At 33.6% G+C, this 25,995-nt stretch overlaps 5 protein-coding genes and 1 pseudogene across 5 annotated transcripts; 1 reads left to right on the plus strand and 5 right to left on the minus strand.

Moving 5' to 3' along the window:
* Nucleotides 1-1,100, plus strand: LOC143622813 (zinc finger protein ZAT5-like). Its single transcript, XM_077093856.1, has one exon. The coding sequence runs from the start codon at nucleotides 87-89 to the stop codon at nucleotides 924-926; it is 840 nt and encodes a 279-aa protein (XP_076949971.1). The 5' UTR covers nucleotides 1-86; the 3' UTR covers nucleotides 927-1,100.
* A 2,947-nt stretch (nucleotides 1,101-4,047) lies between these two features.
* On the minus strand, nucleotides 4,048-6,493 carry LOC143622990 (ras-related protein RABC2a). The gene is made up of 6 exons (XM_077093996.1): nucleotides 6,331-6,493; nucleotides 5,240-5,308; nucleotides 5,088-5,153; nucleotides 4,839-4,960; nucleotides 4,579-4,707; nucleotides 4,048-4,179 (listed from the first exon to the last, which is right to left on the minus strand). The coding sequence occupies exons 1-6, from the start codon at nucleotides 6,458-6,460 to the stop codon at nucleotides 4,069-4,071; spliced, it is 627 nt and encodes a 208-aa protein (XP_076950111.1). The 5' UTR covers nucleotides 6,461-6,493; the 3' UTR covers nucleotides 4,048-4,068.
* A 1,980-nt stretch (nucleotides 6,494-8,473) lies between these two features.
* On the minus strand, nucleotides 8,474-10,378 carry LOC143622893 (anthocyanidin 3-O-glucosyltransferase 4-like). Its single transcript, XM_077093912.1, has 3 exons — nucleotides 10,289-10,378; nucleotides 9,689-9,723; nucleotides 8,474-9,448 (listed from the first exon to the last, which is right to left on the minus strand). Exons 1-3 carry the CDS (start codon nucleotides 10,373-10,375, stop codon nucleotides 8,515-8,517), a joined length of 1,056 nt encoding a protein of 351 aa, XP_076950027.1. The 5' UTR covers nucleotides 10,376-10,378; the 3' UTR covers nucleotides 8,474-8,514.
* Nucleotides 10,379-15,024: 4,646 nt separating this feature from the next.
* LOC143622989 (UDP-glycosyltransferase 73E1 pseudogene) lies at nucleotides 15,025-16,704 on the minus strand (annotated as a pseudogene).
* Nucleotides 16,705-18,810: 2,106 nt separating this feature from the next.
* Nucleotides 18,811-22,625, minus strand: LOC143622991 (increased DNA methylation 1-like). Its single transcript, XM_077093997.1, has 11 exons — nucleotides 22,527-22,625; nucleotides 22,332-22,444; nucleotides 21,819-21,991; nucleotides 21,550-21,739; nucleotides 20,855-20,969; nucleotides 20,534-20,782; nucleotides 20,383-20,447; nucleotides 20,233-20,289; nucleotides 20,059-20,152; nucleotides 19,779-19,919; nucleotides 18,811-19,029 (listed from the first exon to the last, which is right to left on the minus strand). The coding sequence occupies exons 1-11, from the start codon at nucleotides 22,611-22,613 to the stop codon at nucleotides 18,943-18,945; spliced, it is 1,371 nt and encodes a 456-aa protein (XP_076950112.1). The 5' UTR covers nucleotides 22,614-22,625; the 3' UTR covers nucleotides 18,811-18,942.
* Nucleotides 22,626-22,646: 21 nt separating this feature from the next.
* LOC143622992 (uncharacterized) lies at nucleotides 22,647-25,992 on the minus strand. Its single transcript, XM_077093998.1, has 9 exons — nucleotides 25,660-25,992; nucleotides 25,118-25,189; nucleotides 24,831-25,029; nucleotides 24,645-24,750; nucleotides 24,469-24,548; nucleotides 24,265-24,370; nucleotides 23,627-23,713; nucleotides 22,966-23,052; nucleotides 22,647-22,879 (listed from the first exon to the last, which is right to left on the minus strand). Exons 1-9 carry the CDS (start codon nucleotides 25,987-25,989, stop codon nucleotides 22,789-22,791), a joined length of 1,158 nt encoding a protein of 385 aa, XP_076950113.1. The 5' UTR covers nucleotides 25,990-25,992; the 3' UTR covers nucleotides 22,647-22,788.
* Nucleotides 25,993-25,995: the final 3 nt, after the last annotated feature.

Here is a 25,995-nt window from a genome sequence, read left to right on the forward strand (position 1 = left end):
TCTCTCTCTATAAAACTCAACTTCTATTCCATTACTTCTCTTACTCATCTTCAATCTCTATCATCTCTCTTGTTTCTCTCTCTAAAATGGAAGCTAATTATGATCAAGATTATTATAGCTCATTCATGACAGATTCAAGAAACATGATGATCATCAAGGGCAAAAGAACCAAGCGTCCAAGACCCTCTTCCCCTATATCCCTAACCATGGCCTCCACCTCTTCCACCACCACCACCACTACCACCGAAGATGGTGATCATACACAAAACCCTAATAATAACACTTTCCATACGATGAACGGTTCCATCGAATTCACAAAAATCCATCAAGAAAACGACGAAGAAGACATGGCCAACTGCCTGATTCTTCTAGCTCATAGCCAGTCTTCACCACCTCCACCGCCCCAGGCTGGGGCAGTGGACGTGGCAAGGATCTCGGAGTTGCATATTTATGAATGTAAAACATGTAACCGCGAGTTTCCTTCGTTTCAAGCCCTTGGTGGCCATAGAGCCAGCCACAAAAAACCTTCTAAACCTAATATGTTGAAACAAGATTTGCATATTAATCACGGTTCTATAGAGCTATCACTTCAAATTGGTTCTAACCAGATGGATCATTGTAACAACCCTAGTGGTTCGATCAAGGTGGCTAAGGTTCATGAATGTTCGATATGTGGTGCTGAGTTTGGTTCTGGACAGGCATTAGGTGGTCATATGAGGAGGCATAGGTCAACGCCCGTGGCCACAACCGTTTGTGGTGGTTCGGGCGGGTGTCAAGAATCCAAGAAAATGAAAACCCTATTGTCGTTGGACTTGAATCTTCCGGCTCCGGTTGAAGATGATATCCGGGAAACGAAGTTCAGGTTTCGATCCGAAGATCAAATGATCGTGTTTGCAAATTCTTCTCTTGTTCATTGCCATATCTAAAATTTGAAAGTTCTTACTTATGATTCTTTTTTTTATTGATAATCCATTGGTTGTTCTTATGTAAAGGTGATTCTTTATAATTCTTTTGGGTTGCTAATAGAATTGATGATCGGCATGGTTAAATTCTTTGAATATCAATGTGTTTAGTTAATTACAACTCATTTATTTTATTTTATTTTTCCATGTTTCTTTTCAAATTGTTGGTTCTTTGAAAATTCTTCTAGTTAATTTGTTACTAGAATTAAATGATGATCGACATGGTTGAATTCTTTGAATATCATTGCTTACTATTTTTTATAGTCATTTACACACCACTCTAATTACACCATCAAATGATCGTGGACAAAAAATTATAAAAGAAAATAAAAAGTCAAAATTTGAAAATTATTGATCTAATAAAGTCATTGAACAATACTCATGATGACAATTCTAATAATAGGGGGCTAGCTTTGAAATTATTGGTTAAGCCGTTTAACTAATATCTAAAGGGCCCTTCTTGCCATAGACGATCAAAATTTGAACTTTTTTTTTTCTGTCAAAATGGTCATCCGAGTGCTAATTAAACCTCTAAAACGATATAAAATTAGAAGTCAGACGTATGTGTATAGTTGAATTTTTTCCACTTAAAAGCTTGTAACTTGGCTCTATCTTATACTCATAATAATCTAAAATGGCCTATATTTCCTAATTCATCGTTGAAGCGAATACTTTTATATTTGAAAAAAACTAGGTCTTTCCTTGTTTTCCATATTACCCAATATGGCAACACGATTACCTAGTGAATCATCTTCGAAGTTAAGTCATTTTTGTGGATGGATATTTGTGAAGACATGAAAACACGAAATTGGGTGGAACCTTACACCAAAAGCTCACATATTGTCATATTTTTAAACATTTGTTAATTTCTTATAAAAATAACATCATGTGTTATGGATGTAAGTTTTCATCGTGAAAATAACTGACGTCGACTCCAATTACTATAACATATCAAAAGTGAAAGCGCGTTAACTTTGTGGCGCTATTGGTTTTACGGGTGCAAGAGTACTTACATAAATATTCTTTTGTAGCTATTAAATAAGTATTAAGCTAATAACACATCTCTATTTCATCGCACGCTCACATTTCACATCACCATAACACATCTAACTTAGCGTGAAACGTGTAAAACCATGTAGCTAACGTGACGCTTACGTGTCACGGTTTGCCCTTTTCACATTTTGCAACTCAAATCTTCCATAAAACATAACCTCAATACAAAAGAAATTAATAATAGCACACTCTTACTAAATTTTTGACTAATCACTTTCATAGAAATTAAATACCATACCGTTGAATTGTAAGAAAGGAAGGAGGCTGAATGCCATGATTCATGGTAGCAATTACTTCACATAAAAGTTAGTAACCTTTATGCTCTTTTTCCTTGTGGGTTAGTGATTCATGTGAACTAAATGCTAAAGTCCTACAACTATGGCTAAAGAATAAATTCTTATTAATTTAATTTGCAAAATAATTAATTGAAAAGTTCGAGTTTATCATCTCATACACTTGAAACAAAAAAGCGTGTATGGGAGGTCATATCTTATGTTCGTGCTGACCGATCACGTGAAACCTAAAGATCAATTGGTGATGATCGTTGCAACATATAATGTGATCATGTCACATTTTCATCGAGCATCAACGTGCAGGTGTTCGAGTACTTTCTCGTGATATAATACATGCTTGTAAAAAGACAGAATTTGTTGTAACAATGATTTTACAACAACTGTATCTTAATCGGTTACTTGAAACAAGAAGACCGAATGACCGATCATAAGTTTAGTGGCCTTCTTATCCTAGGTAAGGTAGTTTCATCGATGACAAAGAGATTGTCTTAATGTCATTAACCAGCTTCATTATCATCCAATGACCCAATTTAACAATATATCGTGAATTACAACTTTAATGGTGATATCTATTAAAATAGTAAACAAATACCTAATTAACACGTATATAGAAGCGTGTTTGGTTTCTCCAATTAAATGACTTCATCAGGGGAGAAGACGTGGCCGGTTTGACAAAATATTTTGTGTGGGTTATAAAGAAATAATCTTAAGATATTATTTAAAAGATATTTAAGAGGGTATTTGTCTATTTGATATGTTTTGTTAGTGTTCTTCTGTTGATTGTCATATAACTAGCCAAGTTAAAATCGGAGCTACGTATATGTTGTAGTTTATATAGGACTTTGATTGTCTTAGGAGCCGTTGGATTTGCAAAATTCATAGGACTTTGATCTGGAATTATGATTAATCTCATAAAAATTGTGTTTGGTTAACAGAGATTTTTTGAAGGGCATAGATGAAATTACAATTAAATTTAATTCCGTAAATCCCTATCACATATAAGAAGGGATTCTTAAATTTCAATTGGAATGTTGAAAATGAACAAAAACTCCTCCATCTTGTTCTCATCTTTCATCTAGCGCTGTCTTTGATAATCGTTTAAAATTTTAGGATTCGAAAAACTTCCTATTGAAATATTGGAATCCAAGTTAATTGATGAACGGATGGAGATTGTCTGGAAGACAAGTTACGAGATTAGAGTTTGGACTTAAAAGAAGTGAATTAAGAAGCGTACTTTTATCATTTTTTATATAAAAAATTCCAGTTCGATCAACAATATAATGTTTATGGGTTAGGTGATGCCCAAGTGAATGAAAATGGTACGCAAATCAAAGAAAGTGTAGCACATCTCCAATATTAATGTTTATGGGTGACGCGATGCTCAAACAAATGAGAGCGGGTGGAGAGAGATACTTCCATCGGAATTTTGGATTGGAACAAATAAAATTGTGAGGTGTAAAGGAGAGAGAAAGGAGGACAAAGAGGAGAGATGAGGTGGGATGATGTTGGGTTTGGGTATCATGTATTCCTGTTGAACATTTCGAATATAATTATATAAAAAGTAGAAAAATAAAAAGTGATATATAAAATAAAAACCTTCTCATGATTACTTGTAAGTTGCGACACCCTATAAACATTTCAAAGTTCCAAATAACACACCTTTTTCTTATATATCAAACCACAAATAAACACAAGGATTTACATAAAGACACGTTTAAAAGAAATGCAAACTTCTTTTCTCAAACTAGTAGATGATCGATCTATGAGCAACAGCCATCGGTTGGTGCACTCTGGTTCTCCGGTTTCTGCTTCAATATGTTTCTTTTCACTATGGTTGATCCTTCTTCTAGAAGACTAGGAGCCTCCATTATCTGTGTGATAAAACGATGCATGTCACAATTATTTATTTCATAAATTATGTTTTGGTGATTATGAGTTTTAGCCATTTCTACCACAGTTTGTTATTTTATATATATTTTGGCATAAAATAATAATAATTATTATTAGGTAGCGGTGTAAGATTGTTAGTGAACTGAGCTACTTGTGAGTTACTTGAGCAACACTCATTAAAGGCTTGATTTGAGCCGGGTGTAAATGAATACAAAGAGAGCTTGATCCTAATTTCGAGCTCTATTAATGAAATCAAGCCCAATGTTCATATATTGAACTAGATTGAACCCAAATATTAGAAATTAATACAAAATTTATTATATTGTATGCAACTGACGCATTTTTGTCACTATATAACCAAAGAGATCATCTCTTGTTACCTTTAAAGCAAGCTCTTCAAAACATTGATGTACATTTTGCCGAGTTCTCGCACTACATTCAAGAAATAAGCATTTGAGCTCTTTTGCAAGAGCAATGCCTTCTTCACGGCTCACATATCTTTCAGTGTCCTACAATCAAGGGGTCGAATGTTATAAAACAGACAATATTGGTTGGTATAAGGGGTAAGAAGTTGAAAACTGAGCTAGATTTACAAGTTGCAAGGATAATATATATTATTAAAATAGAGGATGGAACTTACTTTGTCCACTTTGTTTCCAACTAGCATCTTAACACAATCTTGATTAGTGGAATATAAATCAACTTCTTTAGTCCATATTTCTGACAAGTTTGTGAAGGTTTCTCTTCTTGTAACATCATACACTACCAAAAAAAAGGTTAATTTACATATCATTAACCCAAAGATGGAAATAATCTTGAAGAGATGATGTTGACCAAATCGGGTCAATTTGACCTCATGCAAAAACCATCAGTTGGGGTTATCTCATACCTAGAATAATCCCTTGGGCGCCACGATAGTAAGAACTTGTCAATGTCCTGAATCGTTCTTGTCCCGCTACAAGAAAATTTTATAAGATCATAATCAGTAACAAGTATATTTGTAAGCGGTTAAGTTAGTTATATAATATTGGCAATAAGTACCAGTGTCCCAAATTGTAAGTTTTAATCTTTTTCCACCTACTGTAAGCTGCTTGATTTTGAAGTCTACACCTGCCCATTGCAAACAGATACACAATAACAACCAGCTAAAGCTGCTTATAAACAAGATATGGAGTAAGTTTGACTTTGACTTTGGAGGTCAAACCAATGACTCAACTTCAACGATATGTATATGAATTTTGACCTTCCTAAAGAAATTGCAACCCAAAATTGGAACTTATAACATATACTGCGAGTATAACAACATTGGTGCAACTTTATAGCAAATACTAGTGAACGTAAATATTGAGAGTAAACATTGAGACTTTTTCTACATGAATGCAGCATACATACCTTAAATTAGGGTGGCAATTTTTCACACAATACGAAAATAATAAGGTCTTGGGTTGACATATCTAACCCGTATAAAAAACTAGCCATGCCTGGGTTGACCTGTCTGATTAAACGGGTCGTTTTTAGGTTGACCGGTTTATCCCGTTTTGTTAGGCAAGTTGACTCCTCAACCTGTTTTTATTTAAACAGGTCGACCCACTAACCCGTTTATGACCCATTGAACCCATTTTTTAAACAACCCAGCAACATTATTAACATGTTTACAACTTTATTACTAGCCGCCAGCCCGTTTGACACGTTTAGATAGACGAGTTAAACGTGTCGTTCTCAGATTGACCTGGATAACCCATTTTGTTAATAGGTCGACCCACCAACCTATTTATTTAAACAAGCCGACCCAATAACATGTTTAGGACCCATTTAACCCATTTGTACAACCCACAAATCTGATTAACATGTTTACAACTTGATTACTACCCACCAGCCCGTTTGACACGCTTAGATAAATGGGTTAAATGTATCATGATCGGGTTACACAATTTTTAGTGTGCAATCTAAGGTTGATGTTTTTGACGCAAACTAAAATAAGGGTCATGCTCGAATCGAACAACTCTACATACCAACCTATGCTATTTAAATCCCAAATAAAACAAACGAATTCTTGATTTGACACATATTTTAACAAGAACATAACATTAGACCATTGATCAAACATCCAAACAAAAAATGAAACTAATTACCGATGGTGGGTGGGAGATCCTCAACCGAATCTGAGATGAAACTGACGAGAAGACTACTTTTGCCGACACCCGAATCTCCAATCAACAAGATCTTGAAGGAGAGATCATACTGACCAGAAGATGACCCCATGATTGATGTTTTTTTGATTGTTGAAGATGAAGCAACAACCAACAAATGAGATTTAAAAAGGGTTAATAGGAAAACTTAAAACGGTGCAAGCATTGGCATCTTATATATTATTCGTTTTCTTTACTTGAAGAAAGATTAATTAGTATGAAACTGTCTTTTGGATGAGAGAGAAAACAGAATGAATAATATGAATCCCGTTTTTGCGCCAAACGTATTCATTCCTCCAACATACTCATTGCCTCACTTTGTGTTTTGCATATTTCCGTTGGCTTCCATCAACTTTAAACTTTACAAAAGCAATATTTTCATGCTTTATTCTTTTAATATAATTATATTTTGTGTTTAACTAGAAGTTTTGGAAGAAAGAAAGACAGACAGAAATGACTTCACAAGATTATATTTAAGTATTTAACTATAAGAAAAATTATATGTATTTGGGGAAAAAAAGGCGACAATGAATTATATATGTAATAAGTAGTTTCGACTTTCGAGTGGCGCATTGCATTGGGCATATAAAAGTTAAGACATCCAAATAAAACACTTGTTTATACTTTAGATCATTTGTACTGACCAGTTATGGGTCCATAATGCCAGATTGTCAAGGAATACTGGTATTTTTTTGGTATTTTGAGAGTGAAAGTTATGTAGAGAACCTCTTCTTTATTATCTTCCATCCAATCATATTTTTTCCCTTTTAATTTATAATTTTATTTACATTAAAAAAAAGTTAAAAAGTAATAATTGTGTGATAATTGCTGGAGAGTTTTGACTGCACCTTTTTTTGCAAAATATTGAAATGTTGATTGAGCACCGCATGTCGTAAAATGCCCGGGGGAGCTTTACTTTGACTACGGATAGGTTTAGCAAAAGAGGGTTCCAATTAGTTTTAGACTGAACTCGCTATTATGTTTACCTAACAACTCCTATTTGGTTTCGCTTGTCATGTTCACATCATGTTTATATTTTAAACATAATTAATTTAATTATGTACGTTTTTTTTTTGTTGTAAATATTTATGCAAAAAAATAGAGCATACTTAAATATTAGGTTAAAAGGGTCGTGCTCATATGTCAGTCCATGTTGTGTTCGGGTTAGTGTGTCTCTCATGATTTTGGGTTCGTGCAGTGATTGAATTCATATAAGATTACCATTAGACGCTCATAATTGTAATATAATCAACTTTTACGATAATAAAAGGTATGCATAGTTGAGTTGTAACAACTCAAATAAAATTTTGATAATATTTTAGCTAAGAGACATGACCGTGCTTAGGTCAAGCACAGTTCCACATTACTCCCACGTACTTTTGTCAACAAAACTGATTTGTAGTTTGCATTTAACTTTTGAGTCAGTTAAGTTTATCACATAATCTATATTAGTAGCACATATTATGTTATTTATGTCTAGATCTATTCCTATCTATTTTTACATATTATCTTATGTATTTATGTGTATATAATTATTATATACTTTTTTTCACACATGATGAAAAGGGAGGATAGTCATATATAGTTAAGTTGAATAATTAAGATATGATGGCATTAACTGATCCAATCTCACTTTATGTGGTAGTGAGTCGGCATCATAGTGAGCTTACCTTCTTGTATTTGAATTCAAGTTTGTTTGGGACCATTTAGACATTTACCATAAAACGATTTTAAAAATCTTTGGATAATGAATCTTCGGGGAACTTGATAAATAGTTATAGACTTATTATTACGGGTATAAACGAATCAAGCCACTCATAAACTACTTAAAATAACATTACTAAAAGTTCTAATCAAGATGGACTTTAATAAGCTCGAGCATGAGGTTTAACTTGCAAAATAAGCTTCAACTTCGACTATTACTGGCCAATTTCAACTATTTTTTTCATTTTTGTTATGAATCAGTATTATATTTTACTAATGGTCAAAACAAATAAATTAATAAAACTAGGAACAAAAAAATACTAACACTAGCTAAAAAAAAGGTTTTTCATTAAAACAACAATGTTTCTTTTATTAATCAAGTAGGAATGTTAACCAAAGAAATCGATAGTAAATTCTTTATAATCATCCAATCTGATAATTCAAGTTACATGGCAACACAATATCTTGAATAGGTGTATTATTCTTGGCTAAATCTTCAGTAATAGCTTGAATCATCAACGTCATATTACGATGAGACGAGCCCCCGTCCTCCATTGCTCTCTTCGCCATTGCTGCGAACGCCCTAGATCTCGTTCTTCGTGCCTCCCCTTCCTCGTCACTTTTCATCAGGTCTACTAAAGCTTTCTTGACATCTTCCCTCTTCACTATCTCTTTAGGCTTATCTAGTTTCATGAACGAAACGGGAACCTCTGTCCCAATTCTGACACCAATTTTCAACACGTTTATAATAAATCGTTCATTTAGAAATTGTTCCGCGAAATGTGGCCATGTAACCATTGGGACCCCAGCAGAAATCCCTTCAAGAGTCGAGTTCCATCCGCAGTGTGTCACGAAACCACCAATGGCTTGGTGTGACAATATTAATATTTGTGGTGCCCAACCACGGACCATTAGCCCTCTACCTTTAATCCTTTCTTCATATCCTTCTTTGGACAGCCATTCCTCAAATTCTTCACTTGGTTGCCTAATAAACCAAACAAAGGGTATGTTCGATGACTCAAGTCCCAACCCGAGCTCAATGGATTGTTCGGTTGAAGCATATGTTAGACTTCCTAAGCAAACATAGATAACGGACCCTGACTCTTTTGAATCCAGCCATTTCAAGCAATCATGCCCATTGATCCCGGCCTTGTTACCTCGTTCGGCTCTATCTTGGAAACTTTGGTTGCATAGTGAAACCGGACCGACACACCACACCCTTTTACCTTTTGCCTTTGCAAATTCCTCAACATACTTGGGCTCCAACTCCTCAAAGCTATTAACCACAATCCCTATGGCTTCTTTCTCGGCTTCTTGCATTCGTTCAAAAACTGCAGTGGATTCTTTCGAATCCTCTCTTCCCCAAGTGAGGTCGACATATTATAAGAAAAATATAAGTAACCTAACGTGTTTATATGATTGTTAAAACTTTAAATGTAACATAAATAGACAACATATTATGTTGTTCTACAATCTTCTTTTTAACTCTAGTGTATACATACTATGATATTCTAAAATTTCATTACAAACAATACATTTCATATCCCTATATACATATATAATCTAGGTTAAACTCAAAAGCATCATAACCCTTCACCTTTTTCTGATATAAGTTTTTAACTTATCAATTAGCTATTTCATTCAAATTAAATAGTTTAAAACAATCTAGTATTTATATTATTCAATCAAGCTTTTAACAATTAACTAGTGAACTCAAACCGCTCGTTGTGGGGTAAACTTATAATCTATCATAAATTGATAATACTTCGAATTGTTTTTTATATTGAATTGGGGAAATAATTTAGGGTTGGTAAACGAGGTTTGCTTTCAAACATTTACTTTAGATATTTATATCTATATTTATACTAACTAATGATTGTTTATGAACAATGACACGTGTCGCTCCCACAGTCTCCTCCCTCGAAATCTATATGACTCAAATGTCAACTCGCATGGACCTAATCCCGCTTCATACAAAAATACTCAAATCCCAATAACTCTTCTAACCCTAATTCCGTTTGCGTATCTTACTCATTAAATGCCACCTAATAACTCTCCGATCTTCTACTTGCGTTCACAACCAAGTTCTCATCAGCGGTGCTAAAACATGCAGTAAACTACTTGCGTTTAAAATCATACTATCATTATTGTTTTTCAAATATTCCTTTTTGGTTTTTAAACTTTTTTCTCAACATACTTGGGCTAGTATACGAGCCATGTCTACCATGGGTATCATGTGACCTTGAGCCATCAAAGGAAACAAGACAAAGTGAAGGTTAGCCATTGATGTGAAGAGGCTAGTCACTTAGTTAGTTAGCATGAAAACGTTGTATATAAATACTTATCATGCATCTTTTCCCTTTGTAATTGACGTAAATGATTACAGTGCATAGGACTCATTTTGTGTAGCAAAAAACAAAAATGGAATTGTTATAGAAGGCATCGCCACCATATATATCTTATCTTCGGGAATATCTACACGTGTTGGTATATTCGTTTATTGGGCAAACAAGTATGATTTACGATTTAAGTTTTTTTTATGATGGATTCAAAAAATTTAGTATATTTCTACGAACTAAAACATTTGTTATTCTAGGAAATTGCATTGATAAAAGTTATAAGGGTATTTTTTGTTTTTCGGTTGATTTAATTTGGGTTAAAAACTGAAAACAGTTAGAGAATAAAAGTGTATTGTTTATTTTTAAAACTGTTATAAAAACTATTATAAAATGACGGTCTATTAACAGTGTTTTAATAAGTTTATATTCTTTATTTAACAGTGTTTTAATAAGTGTTTATTGTTTATTGTATATTGAGTATTTACTAAATATTGTATTTTCATTTATTACCCAAATAGAATACGAGTCTCAAACTAGTAATTACATATATAGTTAATTAGTTACCAATATTGTTGGTAAAAGAAAAGTTATGATTCTTTTATTTATCTTTATTTTTTAACTGTTTTTGTTTTGCTAGTTATTATTTTATTTCGAGTTTAGTTAGCTTTATCATTATTATTTTTAATGTAATTTATCTATGTAAAGATATATGGTTTCCAGTTGCCTCACACATAAATATTAGGGAAAATTACCGAAATAGACAAGTTTGACCAATAATTTATCAAAATAGACATGTCTATTAAGCCTACATCTCTCCAATCATTGGTTTTTTAACCAATAAACAACTGACACGTCATCGAAACCGGCTAAGCCTTAGCCTCCACTTTATGGGCACAGAATTTTATAAAAAGTAAACGAGTCCCACCTTTAACCAATAAAAATTCGAAACGTGTCAAAGGCGGCTAAACTTAGCCTACATCTATGGTTATTTAGCCGGTATCTCTGACTCTTAGTCTCCTTCGGGATACGTGTCTATTTAGTTAGCTGGCTCCAAATATTTCTTCTTAGCCAGCTTCAACTCGGCTTATAGGCTAAGGCTTCACTTAGCCGCCTTCAATTTTTTCATTTAGCCGTCTAATTTTAGCCGCCAAAATTGAATATTTTACCAACCTTATTAAATATTTAGTCGGCTTTACTTAGTCGTCTTCTTAGCCGGTGTAAATTTAGCTGCCAAAATTGAATATTTTACCAACTTACCAACTCTATTAAATATTTAGCCGGCTTCACTTAGCCGTCTTATTAGCCGGTGTAATTTAACTCCCAAAATTAAATATTTTACCTAATCAATTATTTAGCCGGCTTCGCTTAGCCGTCAAATTTTTTTCTCCTAGCAGGCATGTTTTAGCCATCAGCGGCTAAAACATGTTGATAAAATATTCAATTTTGGGGGCTAAAATTACACCGGCTAAGAAGACGGCTAAGTGAAGCCGGCTAAATATTTAATAGAGTTGGTAAGTTGGTAAAATATTCAATTTTGGCGGCTAAAATTACACCGGCCAAGAAGACGGCTAAGTGAAGCCGGCTAAATATTTAATAAGGTTGGTAAAATATTCAATTTTGGTGGCTAAAATTAGACAGCTAAATGAAAAAATTGAATGCGGCTAAGTGAAGCCTTAGCCTACAAGCCGAGTTGGAGCCGGCTAAGAAGGAATATTTGGAGCCGGCTAACTAAATAGACACGTATCCCGAAGACGGCTAAGAGTCGGAGATGTCGGCTAAATAACCATAGATGTAAGCTAAGTTTAGCCGTCTTTGACACGTGTCGAATTTTTATTGGTTAAAGGTGGGACCCGTTTACTTTTTATAAAATTCTGTGCCCATAAAGTGGAGGCTAAGGCTTAGCCGCCTTAACCGGCTTCGATAACGTGTCAGTTGTTTATTAGTTAAAAAACCAATGATTGAAGAGATGTAGGCTAAATAGACATGTCTATTTTGATAAATTATTGGTCAAACTTGTCTATTTCTGTAATTTTCCCTAAATATTATCACCAATATTGTTTGAATTTTCCCCAAAAGAGTGTTGGTGGGATAAATATTTACAAAAATTGTGTCCCTTGAAATATATTTAACAAAATGGTGGTGTTAACAACTTTTTTTTTCTCAATCTTAATCTTATTTGTTAAACCAAAATGGACCCCATTTCATGTTCTTTTTTAATTATTTAAAACTAGTAATTTTAATTTAATTACAAAATAAATATTTTATAATCTAGTTATACGTTTCTTTATTTATTTAGTTCATTGTTAATCTTTTTATGTAAAATTTAAAATAAAATCGATATTTAATTCACAATATTCTTCTCAACTCTTAAACTTTTTTTTTATAAATAGTAGCTTACTAAAAAAACAGTTTTTTCATGAATAATAACTTTTTAAAATATGTATTTTTGTTTAGTGACAATGATGAACTAAAAGAAAATCTGTTGTAAAAATATTAAATATTACAACAAAAAAAACTCATGATATGGTTTAGAATTACACTTTTGTTTTCTTCTTTCCAATATAGCTTTTAGTTTTTTTATCAATCTTAGAAAATATTAAGATGTTTCTTTTTTATTTATTTTCAAAATATGTTTTTTTTCTATCAAAAGTATACGTTTATTTAGTCTCAAATGAAATGTATTGTTAGAAATTTTTTGAAGAATAAATCTAATTTGAAAAAAACTTCTTTTGAAGAATATAAAACAAAAAATATTAATAATACATGTTTATTTAATAAAAAGATTGAAAAACATTTGCTCCAAAATATTAGAAACATCAGATAATGTCATTTCTACATGTATTTATTTTACAAATTGGTTGTATATTAGTAGTAAGAGTACACATTTTTTGCCTTTCAAAAAAGAAATAAAAGTGCACATGTTATCTAAAACATTTGTTTCAGTTCATAAGTCTATTTAAAAACCAAGTTTTTAAAACAAATAAACAAAAAGCTATGTATTTTTGGTAAATAAATTAAGTTTTTATAGAAACAATTCAATCATATACATTTTTTAGGTTTTAATTAAAAAAACAACAATAATATTGTGAAAAAGAAAAAAAAAGTAGAAAACTTAAAATTGTGTACAAATATTATTTCATTAAAGATTAAACTTAATTTATTATTTGTTTTAAAGGAGAGAGAACATTTGTCTTTTTTAGTTTAACCAATAAGATTAAGAGTGAGAAACAAAAAAATTGTCAACAACACCATTTTGGTAAATATTTATCCCATCAACACTATTTTGGGAAAAAAACTCAATATTGTTTTATATTTCGTTTCAATTATTTCGGGATCAGTATGCTCAAGGTGTAAATATCTATGTTTGTGTGTATAAATATATACTTCTATTTTTTTTAATATGTTACCGATAAGTAAAGAACAAAAATCACTTTACGTTCGACAGCATCTAGAACAATTTTGGATGCTACATATGCATCCAATGTAACTTACAACATATTTTATTCGTAATTTATTGTACCAACAAGAAAGTATATTCCTGTACGTTTTTTATCAACACTTGGTGCCTAAGTAAATAAAAAAAGAGGCAAGGGTTTTGATGACTATTTCCCCAGTCACCCAAAGGCATACGTTTCTATTCGGTACAATATTGAAAAACCATATCCACAATTTATCTTAACTTGTTTCTTACATCTAAAGTTGCTCATTCTAACTAACTCCAATATTTATTTATTTTTTATTTTTTTCTTATTATTTTATTTTATTTAACATCATCCATTAAAAGATATTAACACAAACCAAGCTACATCTGAATAATGGGTCAGTGAGCAACAAGTTGTGCCGCTATCCCCTTTTGAATCGCAAAGCATATTCTACTAAATATCAATCCTTGGTTCCTCGGACTATGCGAGTTACTGTGGACCACCAATAGGGACACCCCAGTGAGGTCGACACACACATGCTTCCCCCCTGCCCAAACACAAGAACGTCAGAATGACACAGAGTAGATCTTTCCTCTCGCGGATCAGTCAGAAAGTTAATAGGTGCCTCTTTTTTTGCTGAGATCCCGGCACGCCTAAGCACATTTCATAAGACATCACTAACAGTCGATGGCATGCTCGCCAAATCTATCCAAACAGGCTTTTTTTTACAAGTAGGACATGATTCCTCTAGAGGGAAAAGAGGAATCAATCGTATGCATTCACATAATAAGTCGCGCTAGCTACCTCTTATAACTTATTAAATATCCAATATATTGGCATTTGAAGGTGAATATTATAGTGTATTTCAGATAAAAAAAATCATATATAACAATATAACATGTATGTATTGACTAAAAATAAACCTAATAGTATCTATAACATCCCCCAGGTTCAGGCTAAATGCGGGTATAACATATATATATAGCTCACATCGAAACAACGAAATATTATACTGACCCATTTGAGATAAAGGGTTTGGATCAAATACAAATTAATTAAGTTAACGTGCTAAATGTGAGAATCAAGTAGAGTAATTATATATACAAGTAGAATAATTATCTAATATTATCGCAAATACAATTTGGTACTTAATGTTAAAATGGTTGCACAATGTCTTAAATATGTGTATTGTTCTTGGCTAGTTCTTCAGTGATAGCTTGACTCATCAACGTTATATTACGGTGAGACGAACCCCCTTCTTCCATTGCGCTTTTTGCCATTAGTGCAAACGCTCTGGATCTCTTTCTTCTTGCCTCACCTTCTTCGCCACTTTTCATCAGTTCTACTACAGCTTCCTTGAGATTTTCCCTTTTCACTATTTCTTTTGACTCATCTAGCTTCGTGAATGAAATAGGAATCTCCATCCCAATTCTAACACCAATTTTCAATACGTTTATGATAAATCGTTCATTTAGAAATTGGTCTGCGAAATGTGGCCATGTAACCATTGGGACCCCAGCAGAAATACCTTCAAGAGTCGAGTTCCATCCACAATGTGTCACGAAACCACCAATGGCTTGGTGTGACAATATTAATATTTGTGGTGCCCAACCACGGACCATTAGCCCTCTACCTTTAATCCTTTCTTCATATCCTTCTTTGGAAAGCCATTCCTCAAATTCTTCACTTGGTTGCCTAATAAACCAAACAAAGGGTATGTTCGATGACTCAAGTCCCAACCCGAGCTCAATGGATTGTTCGGTTGAAGCATATGTTAGACTTCCTAAGCAAACATAGATAACGGACCCTGACTCTTTTGAATCCAGCCATTTCAAGCAATCATGCCCATTGATCCCGGCCTTGTTACCTCGTTCGGCTCTATCTTGGAAACTTTGGTTGCATAGTGAAACCGGACCGACACACCACACCCTTTTACCTTTTGCCTTTGCAAATTCCTCAACATACTTGGGCTCCAACTCCTCAAAGCTATTAACCACAATCCCTATGGCTTCTTTCTCGGCTTCTTGCATTCGTTCAAAAACTGCAGTGGATTCTTTCGAATCCTCTCTTCCCCAAGTTGAAGCTTGCGGTTTGGTAACTTCAATCCGGTCAGGCAAACCTGGCATTACAAAGTACTCAGAATCAGATTCAATTTCGTCTAGTACTTTTGTATTCGTCACTATGTGTATGCATAGGAACGTGAAACATCCTGGTCCATAGAAAACAATCCTAGGAATACTCAACCTCTTTGCCACATCATTAGTCCAAGGAAAACCACCATCTGAAATGATGCAACTTGGAGCTGGGCATAACGCCCGGAGCATATTTTCCGCGGGTTGTTCTAACAAATTCATGGCTAAGATCAAATTAACCGCGTGTCCGGGTGATGGCAACGAGTCAAAATTCTCACATCCTTCGGGCAAACCAACTTCAGCGCATGGGAGTTGGAGTTCAAGAATTTGGATCTTTAGCTCGTCTTTAATCGCAAAATCAATAACCGATTTAAAGCGGTTAGCGTTAAGAGGACTTGTGATTATTGTAACCATAGAACCACGTTGGGCTAGTATACGAGCCATGTCTACCATGGGTATCATGTGACCTTGAGCCATCAAAGGAAACAAGACAAAGTGAAGGTTGGCCATTGATGTGAAGAGGCTAGTCACTTAATTAGCTAGCTAGCATGAAAACGTTGTATATAAATACTTATCATGTGTCTTTTTTTGTTTGTAATTTTCGTAAATGATTACAGTGCATGGGAACAAATTTTATGTAGCAAAAAACAAATTGAATACTCATTGAAGGAATCGCTACTACATCTTATCTTCGAGTACATCTACACGTGTTAGTCGATAATAATAATAATAATAATAATAATAATAATAATAATAATAATAATAATAATAATAATAATAATAATAATATTGCCGGTTATAAAAGAAAAGTTATGATTATTTTATTTATATTTTTAAACTATTATTTTTATAGTTATTAACTATTTATCATTATTATTTTTCATTGTAATTTCTCTACTTAAAGATATATGGTTTTGGGTGACCTAAATCCCTAATTAACAGGCTAACACACATAAATATTATCACCAACATTGTTTTATTTTTCGTTTCAATCATTTTGGTATGCATGCTCAAGGTGTAAGCATTTATGTTTGTGTGTGTATGCATATATGTTTGTATTCTTTAATACGTACCAATAACCAAAGAACAAAGATCACTTTACGTTCGGCAGCAGCATCTACTAGTTTGGAATTTGGATGCTACATATATATATATATATATATATATATATATATATATATATATATATATATATATGCTTCCAATGTAACTTGCTACAATATAATATCTTTGTAATTCTTGTACCAGCCTAAATGTTGTATACATTAACTTAGTAAGTTGTGCTAACCATCTCTTACATATTAACCATACATTATATTAACATATGAAGGTGAATATGAAAGTGTCCCAAATTGAAAAGTCATATATAACATGATAATATAAGTATAAATAAAAACCCTGATTAATTTGAACCCTTCGTGAATCACCTCGTTTCGAGCCTTCCACAATCTCCACATTGTTATCAACACAATGTTTTCTTACAAGTGTTGAGTATATCTATACTTGTACAAGTCGCATCTACGTGTACTATATTACCGGTGGTTCTTTTTGGAAGGACATATTGTCTTTAGGTAAATGCGATCGCTCTCATTATTGGACTCTGTTACCCTGCAATTAATGTCTATTTTATCGCATTCCTGTGCATACATATACTAACAAATACAAATATATTGGAAGATCGTAATGCCTGGCTTTCACGTGGGGAAAAGGAGAATTAAAAGAGTCCATAGAGATTTTTGAACGAATGCAAGAAACCGAAAAAGATGCAATAAGGATTGTGGTTAATAGCTTTGAGGAGTTGGAGCCCAAGTGGCCAAGTATGTTAAGGAATTTGCAAAGGCAAAATGGTAAAAGGGTGTGGTGTGTAGGCCGGTTTCGCTATGCAACAAAAGTGTCCAAGATAGAGCCAAGAGAGGACACAAGGCCGCAATCAACGGGCATGATTGTTTGAAGTGGTTGGATTCAAAAGAGCGAGGATCCGTGATCTATGTTTGGTTTGCAAGTTAGACATATGCTTCCACCGAACAAGTCATTGAACTCGGGTTGTAAGCAACACTCACAGGCTGATTATTAAGCCTGATCCAAACAAGATCACAACAGAACATAGTAAGCATGAAATTGGGCAGAATAATCTTTGGTTCAACGTTCTCAACACTCGAGGATGAGTCTTTTTCAAAGACGAGAATAATGAGGTGGAGAGACCCAACAGACCCAGGTGGTACAAGTTTAGAGTCGTGTGAGGCGACTCGTGAAGTTCAACTAGTTGGGCATGTAAAACCGATAACAAATAGGAACCGTTCTAATGCTACACTCAACCCAGGTGTTACAAGTCCAAATCCGAGCGAGACATGAAGACGAGCTCTTTAGGAGGGTCATGGTGTTAATAAAATGTTAATAAATAATGGGTGGGTTGATGTTCCTCTCGATCCTGGTGGCTTTGGTTTGAAGACAAAACTTGAGAACGAGTTTTTTCGCGGAGGTGTATGGTGCAGGAGCTAAACATTTTATTGAAATCTATTATTATTTTATGTTTATCTAATTTCTATGTTTATCTGTTTTTCTTGGGCTAGTATAAATAGGGTTACATAATTGTTTAATTTTGTAGTTTTTTATAAAGTTTGAATTATAAGAATAGAGTTCTTGGAACCTATAGTTCAATTTTTCAACTTTGATTAATCAATAAGTGTCTTGAACCATTGAACGCTTCAGAAACTGCATCACATGATCATCTCGCTATTTCACCAAACGGTTCAAAGGCATGATCACATGCATCTCCGTTCTCCGACACCATCTTTCTTGATCAAAACAACATTTGGGATTTTTTATGTTTTCTGTTATTACTCAAATGAAAGTTTTTATATACAAAGCAACTAAAAGACTAACCTGCCTAACTAAAGAAGTAACTAACTAATCACTAAATATAATAAATACAAAATGAAAACTAATAGAGTCACAATCTTAAGCAGCTTTTACAAGTTCCTTCTGTAGTAATGAAGTCCCTTGGAATGTCATTATGGCCGGGCATGATTGCCTCAGCTCATTAAGCTGGAATTCAAACAAATAATTAGAAGAATTAGACTTTATGTACATAAAACAGGTAACGAGTCTGTCAGGTCTCGTTGGGCTGAACCGCAAACGCCTTCTTTTGGACTTGATAAATAATTAATTTGTTAAATATGAGCTACAAAAGCTGTATATCACAAAATATTCAAACCTATGGTTTATTTTATATGTTAAATCCATTTACCTATGAAAACTAAAATAAAGTCTGGTCCAACACTCCAACCCGACATGAACCCGGAAATCGTGCCAGTCTACCAGACATATGAACCCGGACATGGCATGAACTTCACTGGTTGACGCGAACACCACCCATCTAACCCGATTTTATTTTATTTTTTAGTTTGATCTCATATTACTACTTCAAAATTTCAACTTTACAACATAAAATAAAAGTGTGTATGAAACAATTACATTTTAGTAATAAAACCTCAATTAATTTATCTTTTAAGTTATGACATAAAACACAAAAATACATTTAAAAAACGGGGTTAAACAAATTAGCCCACGAACCCACTTATTTTAAAATTACAATTTTACAAAAACATAACTCGTTTAGCTAAACAGGTTCACGAGTTCGACCCAAAACTGACCCGAACCCGCTTATACTAAACCCAAACCCACGAATTTCGTGTTAGGTTCTTTCCGTGCTGGGTATTGACGAGATCCCGTGAGTTTTCTGATAACGGTTTCTCATGGTTACCAGAGAGTAAAAGAAAAAAAATAAACTTTACCTGATCCGGGGCTATCATTTCAAACCCGAACCTTTGGGTCCACATAGATCTCGCATCATCTGCAGCCGGTAGCACAATATTCTTTATTTTCAAAGAAGAAAGTACTTTCTCGATGCAGGTAAAAAGCAGCTGAAAGTATCCCTACCAAAGTACCAATATCCAATAAGTACCAAAAATAATTACTAAATAATAGTAATAACAATAATAATAATTAAAAAATTAATAAAAATTAATAAAAATAAAAATTTGCTGCAAGCTTCTTTGTAGTTATGATACACACCTTCCCCTGGTTAGATTTTCTAGTAGCAACGATCGGGAGTTCAGCTATATCCTCGTCAAAAACACGAAGAGTTCCAGCTGTCACTACTTTCGAGCTGCACAATCAAATAAAATGTCATTAGTAAATAAATATATTCACGCAAAAACAAACACGAAATGACAATAATATCCTTACTCTATTGTCAGCATTGCACAAAGCATTCCTGCAAAGTCTTGGCTCCAAATTTTCCTTCTGTTAAGAAAACAAAATATTTTAGATTAAAAAAGAGTAATATATTATTAATTAACTATTCAATAATATAACCCATTTATGATTTACGCTCACCCGTACACCATCGAAGGAATAAAATCACGCCCACTTGTTGAATCAATAATAGGGTCAAACCCTTCCTATAACAATAAAAAATAAAGTCAAAGAAAGTCAACACTAAAAATGATCAAACTACTCTACCATCAAAAGTCAAAACAATACTCACATGAAAAATTTTGACGGTTTGTGCCAGCAGTTTTTTACTTTTGCGGGCGGCACTTTTGCCCCTTAGAAGAACAAATTTCATGTCAAGATTAGAATCACTTTCTGATTTATTATTCTTCCTTAGCCTCTCCCTCCAAAAAGTCAACATGTCATCCGAGAGTGTTTCGGGTTCAAGACTTAACAGATTTTTTAAAAGAGAATTAATTCTCTTACAATCATTGCGGCAGAACCAGTCCCCTTTCGGCAGTTTCTGTAAGTTGTGGATTACAACATTAAAATTAAAATAAATGCAATAAAAAGTATATATTGTATGTGTGTGTACCTTTAAATCAGCCATGTTGTGTTTTCTCAGACAGCCGATATGGTATTCTTTTTCACACTGATCGCAAACTATAACAGTCTGGTTATTGAAACCATTTTTGCTGAATTCATGACAACTGCATTCATCAAAACTGTTTAGTCAACATTCATCATACATTATAAACAAAGTTGACATTTTAGGTTGTCTAACGGTCATATAGACCATAATTTAGAAATTAAGCGATAATGCATAATGAAAAAACAACTTTAGAGGCCACCCGAGTATCAATTTATTTCTATCATGCCAATTCAGTTTAGGAAAAAAAAAGACTTTCCAAAAAGTTGTAAAATGGCATAAATGCCCATGGATCTATGAATGCTCGTATGCCAAAGCATTAAATATATAGGGGCTTTTAGTTATTTTACAACTATCCAAACTGGTAATTATAGAGAACTTTTGACATACACATTATCGCAAAATTTGGCAATAAACAGGTCAAAGCGGCTGTAAGTCTCCCAAAGTGTGTTTTCAACGTTTACATAAATCACCATGTTTTACAAATTCAAACAACCATTGTAAAAATACAGTTTTTATAATTATATCTAGTGTAGCATGTTATATATTCATAGAATGTGACAAAACCATTGGGGCCGAACTTTGAACCAGAATTGTTTTGACCCGTTAACCGGTTAAGTTTTTATAATAAAAAGTGTTACCTGCATAAAACACAAGCGCCAAGAACAATGTTTTCCACGGGCTTCATACCACTTCTCCTGGCCACTGGCTCATTGCCCGTGGCCCCTCCAGCAGCCAAAGAATCAGCACTTTTACCTTTGACCTTCAACGACCGTTGACAATATTTGCATTGCCATTTGCCACGACGGATGCTTGGCTCACGTGCACATTCTATGTTGACCAACATAATTAAGTGCATATTAATAATCTCGCTGACATCACAAAAAATATTCAAATATACAAAACTGACCTCGATGGAATGACCTCGGGCATGTGTCACAAAGCAACAGATCTCCACCTTTCTTACAAACTCTACACACGTCATTATTATTTTTCACTGGACGTGTTCTGTTTTCCTTTTTCTTCAGAGAAACCGCATATTCGTGGAGTGACATTCCATTTGAGGTGTAAATGTGTTCGTATCTGTCAACATTTTAAATATTGTAATTACTATAAAACTATACATACATATATATATATATATATAGAGAGAGAGAGAGAGAGAAGTTCAGACAATTTCGTATCTATCCTTTTACATATTTATCCATTTTGTTGTAATCAAAATAAAATTAATTATTCGTTGAAACAACTTTTTTTAAACTGTTTTATTTCATTGACAACGAAAGGGTAAATATGATATTAAAAAAACTAGAAGGCTGTGTACGAAATTTTGAACTTTTGAGGATGTATATGTTATTAAGCAATATTAGTAAACATACACATGCACTAGATTAATATATGTGTGTGTATAGCAAAAACTCACGGTTTTCTGCGTGAGGCCCAACCAGCATGAGCTTCAAACTGCGACGGGCTGAGCACAGTTTTGCAACAAGAGCAAGATATGCCACTTCCTGACTTGTAACCAACTAGCATTTTCTGCTAACAAAAAAAATATATATATAAGATTTTTTTCTAAAAAAAGAAGATGTATTCGCATATATCTTATCGGATTTGTTACCTTTCCACGGACAATGTAAGTTAGCTTAGCTTTTTCAGGTAATCCTCCTTCCTGGAAAACCAACCCATGATTCCTGAAGATCATCATACGACACACAAGAAATTAGTTAGTTTCCTTAACCTTAGGAAACACGTTTTAATAAAGTTAGAGACTAACTTGATGGATCGCGATGCAGACGCAGATGTTGGTGACCTAAACCGCCATTAAAATATTAGTATTTTTATATCAAAAAAAATAGCAGTCTTGATTATTATTTTGTATTCTACCTTTCAAGTTCTTTTGAATTTCTTCTTTTTCCTGAAACTTTGAATTTTCCAGGGCTTGTGACGGGCTTTAGAGCAGACATTGATGACCTGAAAATCACGTGACAAACTGCCTATTAAACGAAGGGGCGTTAAATGTTAGTTATGGAAATTATAGAGAAGAAATAGATTCTGACTTTTTTGGTCTGCCTCGTCTTTTCTTGTTATCAACGGAAACTAGCGGGGTGTTACTTTCAAATGCCGTTGGGTCTGGACTTGATGCCCTATGAATAAAGTATGATATAAAACACAAAAGCAAGTAAAGTTTGTTGCATGTGTCCAAGACATCCCTATAGATTACCACATATCAGTTTTTAAATACTCTTTAACTCAGTTTGGTGTCTTATTTATAGTGAATCATATCATATTTCACAATAGTAAAACTCTCACAAAGTCAAGAAGTATGAATTCGTGACGTGTGAAGTCGTGACGTATCATGTTATTTATGGAAATTATAAAGAGGAAATTGATTCTGATTTCTAGGTGTTACTTTCAGACGCCTTCAGGTCCAGACATGATGCACGATGAATAAAGAATGATATTAAACAGTCATTGAATTTATTTCAAAACTAAAAAGCAAGTAAAATTCATTACATGTGTCTAAGACATCCCTATAGATTACTACGTGTTAGTTTTTAAAGACTCTTTAACTCAGTTCGGTGTCTTATTTATAGTGAATCATATCATATTTGACAATACTAAAATTTTCATAAAGTTGTGACGTATGAAGTCGTGAAGTATGAAGTTGTGACGTGTCATGTTATTTATGGGAACTATACAGAGGAAATAGATTCTTACTTTCTTGGCCTGCCTCTCTTTTTCTTGTTATCAACAGAATTTGACGAGGCCTTACTTTTAGATGACTTCGGGTCAGGACTTGATGCCCTATGAATAAGATAATAATACTTACTTAAAAACTAAATAGCATGAAATATCCATTACATGTATCAAAGACATTAATATAATTTACCATATATTAATTTTCAAACACTCTTAACTCAGTTTTGTATCTTCTTCAATTATACAGCAAACGAATTTTCATAAAGTCGTGACGTATGATGTCGTGACATTATGTCATGACGTTTCATGTAATACCCTAATTTTCATACGAAAATTTGGACCCCACCCTTGCCATATATACTCTTTTTTCACCATGTTAGAACCGTGTTTTTTTTTCAGTATAATATATAATATTTCCAAAATACTGTTTAATGTTTTAAGGATTAAAACTTTTTTTTTTGTTTTCAATATAATATATGATATTTTTAAAACATTGTCGAATGTTTTAAAGATAGAAACGGTTAAGGTTATCAAGAAACCAACTAAACCCCACACCCAAATGTTTTCTTGAACATCTGTAGATGAGTTTATACCAACATTATATGAACAATGATGTTAACTAAAGTTGTTAAAATGCATCAATAAACAATTCATACCTAACTTGACCACGAGTCACAACGCTCGGTTTAGCTTCCACTTTTTTCTTATGCACACATGAATCACAAACCAACAACTTTTCATTAGACGACGCTTCTACTAACCCTGAAATTCATGAAAAATTACACCATGGTTCAGAAAACATATTAGCCAAAAAATATATATATGTATCATATTATGTTGGTTAGAGTATTATTTTTCACCGTTGCATTTTGTACAAAAGGAAGGTCCCTTCACAGGCAATGAACTAATTACAGTTTGAAGGGAGACTTCAACAGAAGATCTGTAGATGCATTGACACCAACATTATAAATTTATAATGATTACAAGTAAAGATTGACTACTACAGTTTTTAAAACGCATCAATAAGAATCCATACCTAACTTGGGCGCGAGTTGAAACACTCGCTTTAACTTCCACTTGCTTCTTATTCACACACGAATCACAAACTAACAAATTTTCAGTAGATGACGCTTCGATTGAACCTGAAATTCATGAAATTCAGAAAATATATTAGCCAAAATAATACATTTAAAAATATTCCAGTTAGAGTATTATTGTTCACCATTGCATTTTGTACACACGGGCGATCCCTTCACTGGCAATGAACTAATTACATTTTGAAGAGCGGCTTCAACAGAATCCGAAGCTTTACATATCTCAATCACTTCAAGGAGACTTTTACCATTTTCAAGACGAATATGTTTTATGGCGTGCCGGTATTGTTTGCATGCATGTAACTCAAACTGAGACGGCGGAATAACCTACCATTCAACAAGTCAACAAAAGTCAAACCCCTGATTTCAAGCTTCAAAGCGCTGTTTACATATAATGTATAATAACATAACTTACTTTGGTACCCACACACAAACTGCAAGAACACAGTATCCCGACACCCTTGATTATTCCTTGCAGATTCTTTCCCTATAAATAAAAACAAATCTCAATCGCCACGCATCGAAACCTTAATTAAACTGTTTGTAAATGAGTATCCGACTCAAACATAGATTTCATCCCGTCAAAATTAATAACCACTACATTAAAATAACTAAAACAACATAAAGTAACATATCAAACAAGTAACATATTTCCTTTAAACCTTAATCTGATCAAAAACAGATGCAAAAGCACAAAACATGTCCCTAAATACCTTAAAGTAACTAAAACAACTAAAAGTAACATATCAAATAAGTAAACACATTCTCATTAAACCTTAATCTGATCAAAAATTGATTCAAAAGCACAAAACATGTCCCTAAATACCTTAAAATTAATTAAAACAACTACAAAGTAACATATCAAACAAGTAACAACTACATTAAAACAATCTAAACATCTTAAAACATTAAAACAAAGCATGATCAATCAGTTACAAATTAATTAAAGAATACCACCTCCACGTCGAAATTATACGAAACACGAACACCCTCGAGCACCCCGGTTTCCAAAACACTCCTCAAATTAATCAGACTTCTACCGTGCCTACCCGACCCAACTTTCAGTTTCGGAGTCTTCCGGGTCGGAGCCCCGAATTGATCCGGATCCTCCTTCTCCACCACCAATGCTGATCGATTAAACCTCTTCTTATTCTTCTTCTCCGGCTGAATTGAATCGGCAATCGGAGTCTCATTCTTAATCCGTTTGCTCCGGCGATTGACACGCACTTCAATTGTGTTCTTCCGATCACCGGCCGGTGAATTATGCGACGAGCTTCTCGTTTTCATGTTTGA

Source organism: Bidens hawaiensis, unplaced genomic scaffold (genome assembly GCF_021521415.1).
Source record: "Bidens hawaiensis isolate Kalapana, Puna unplaced genomic scaffold, B.hawaiensis_p1.1 tig00003244_1, whole genome shotgun sequence".
Lineage (NCBI taxonomy): Eukaryota > Viridiplantae > Streptophyta > Magnoliopsida > Asterales > Asteraceae > Bidens > Bidens hawaiensis.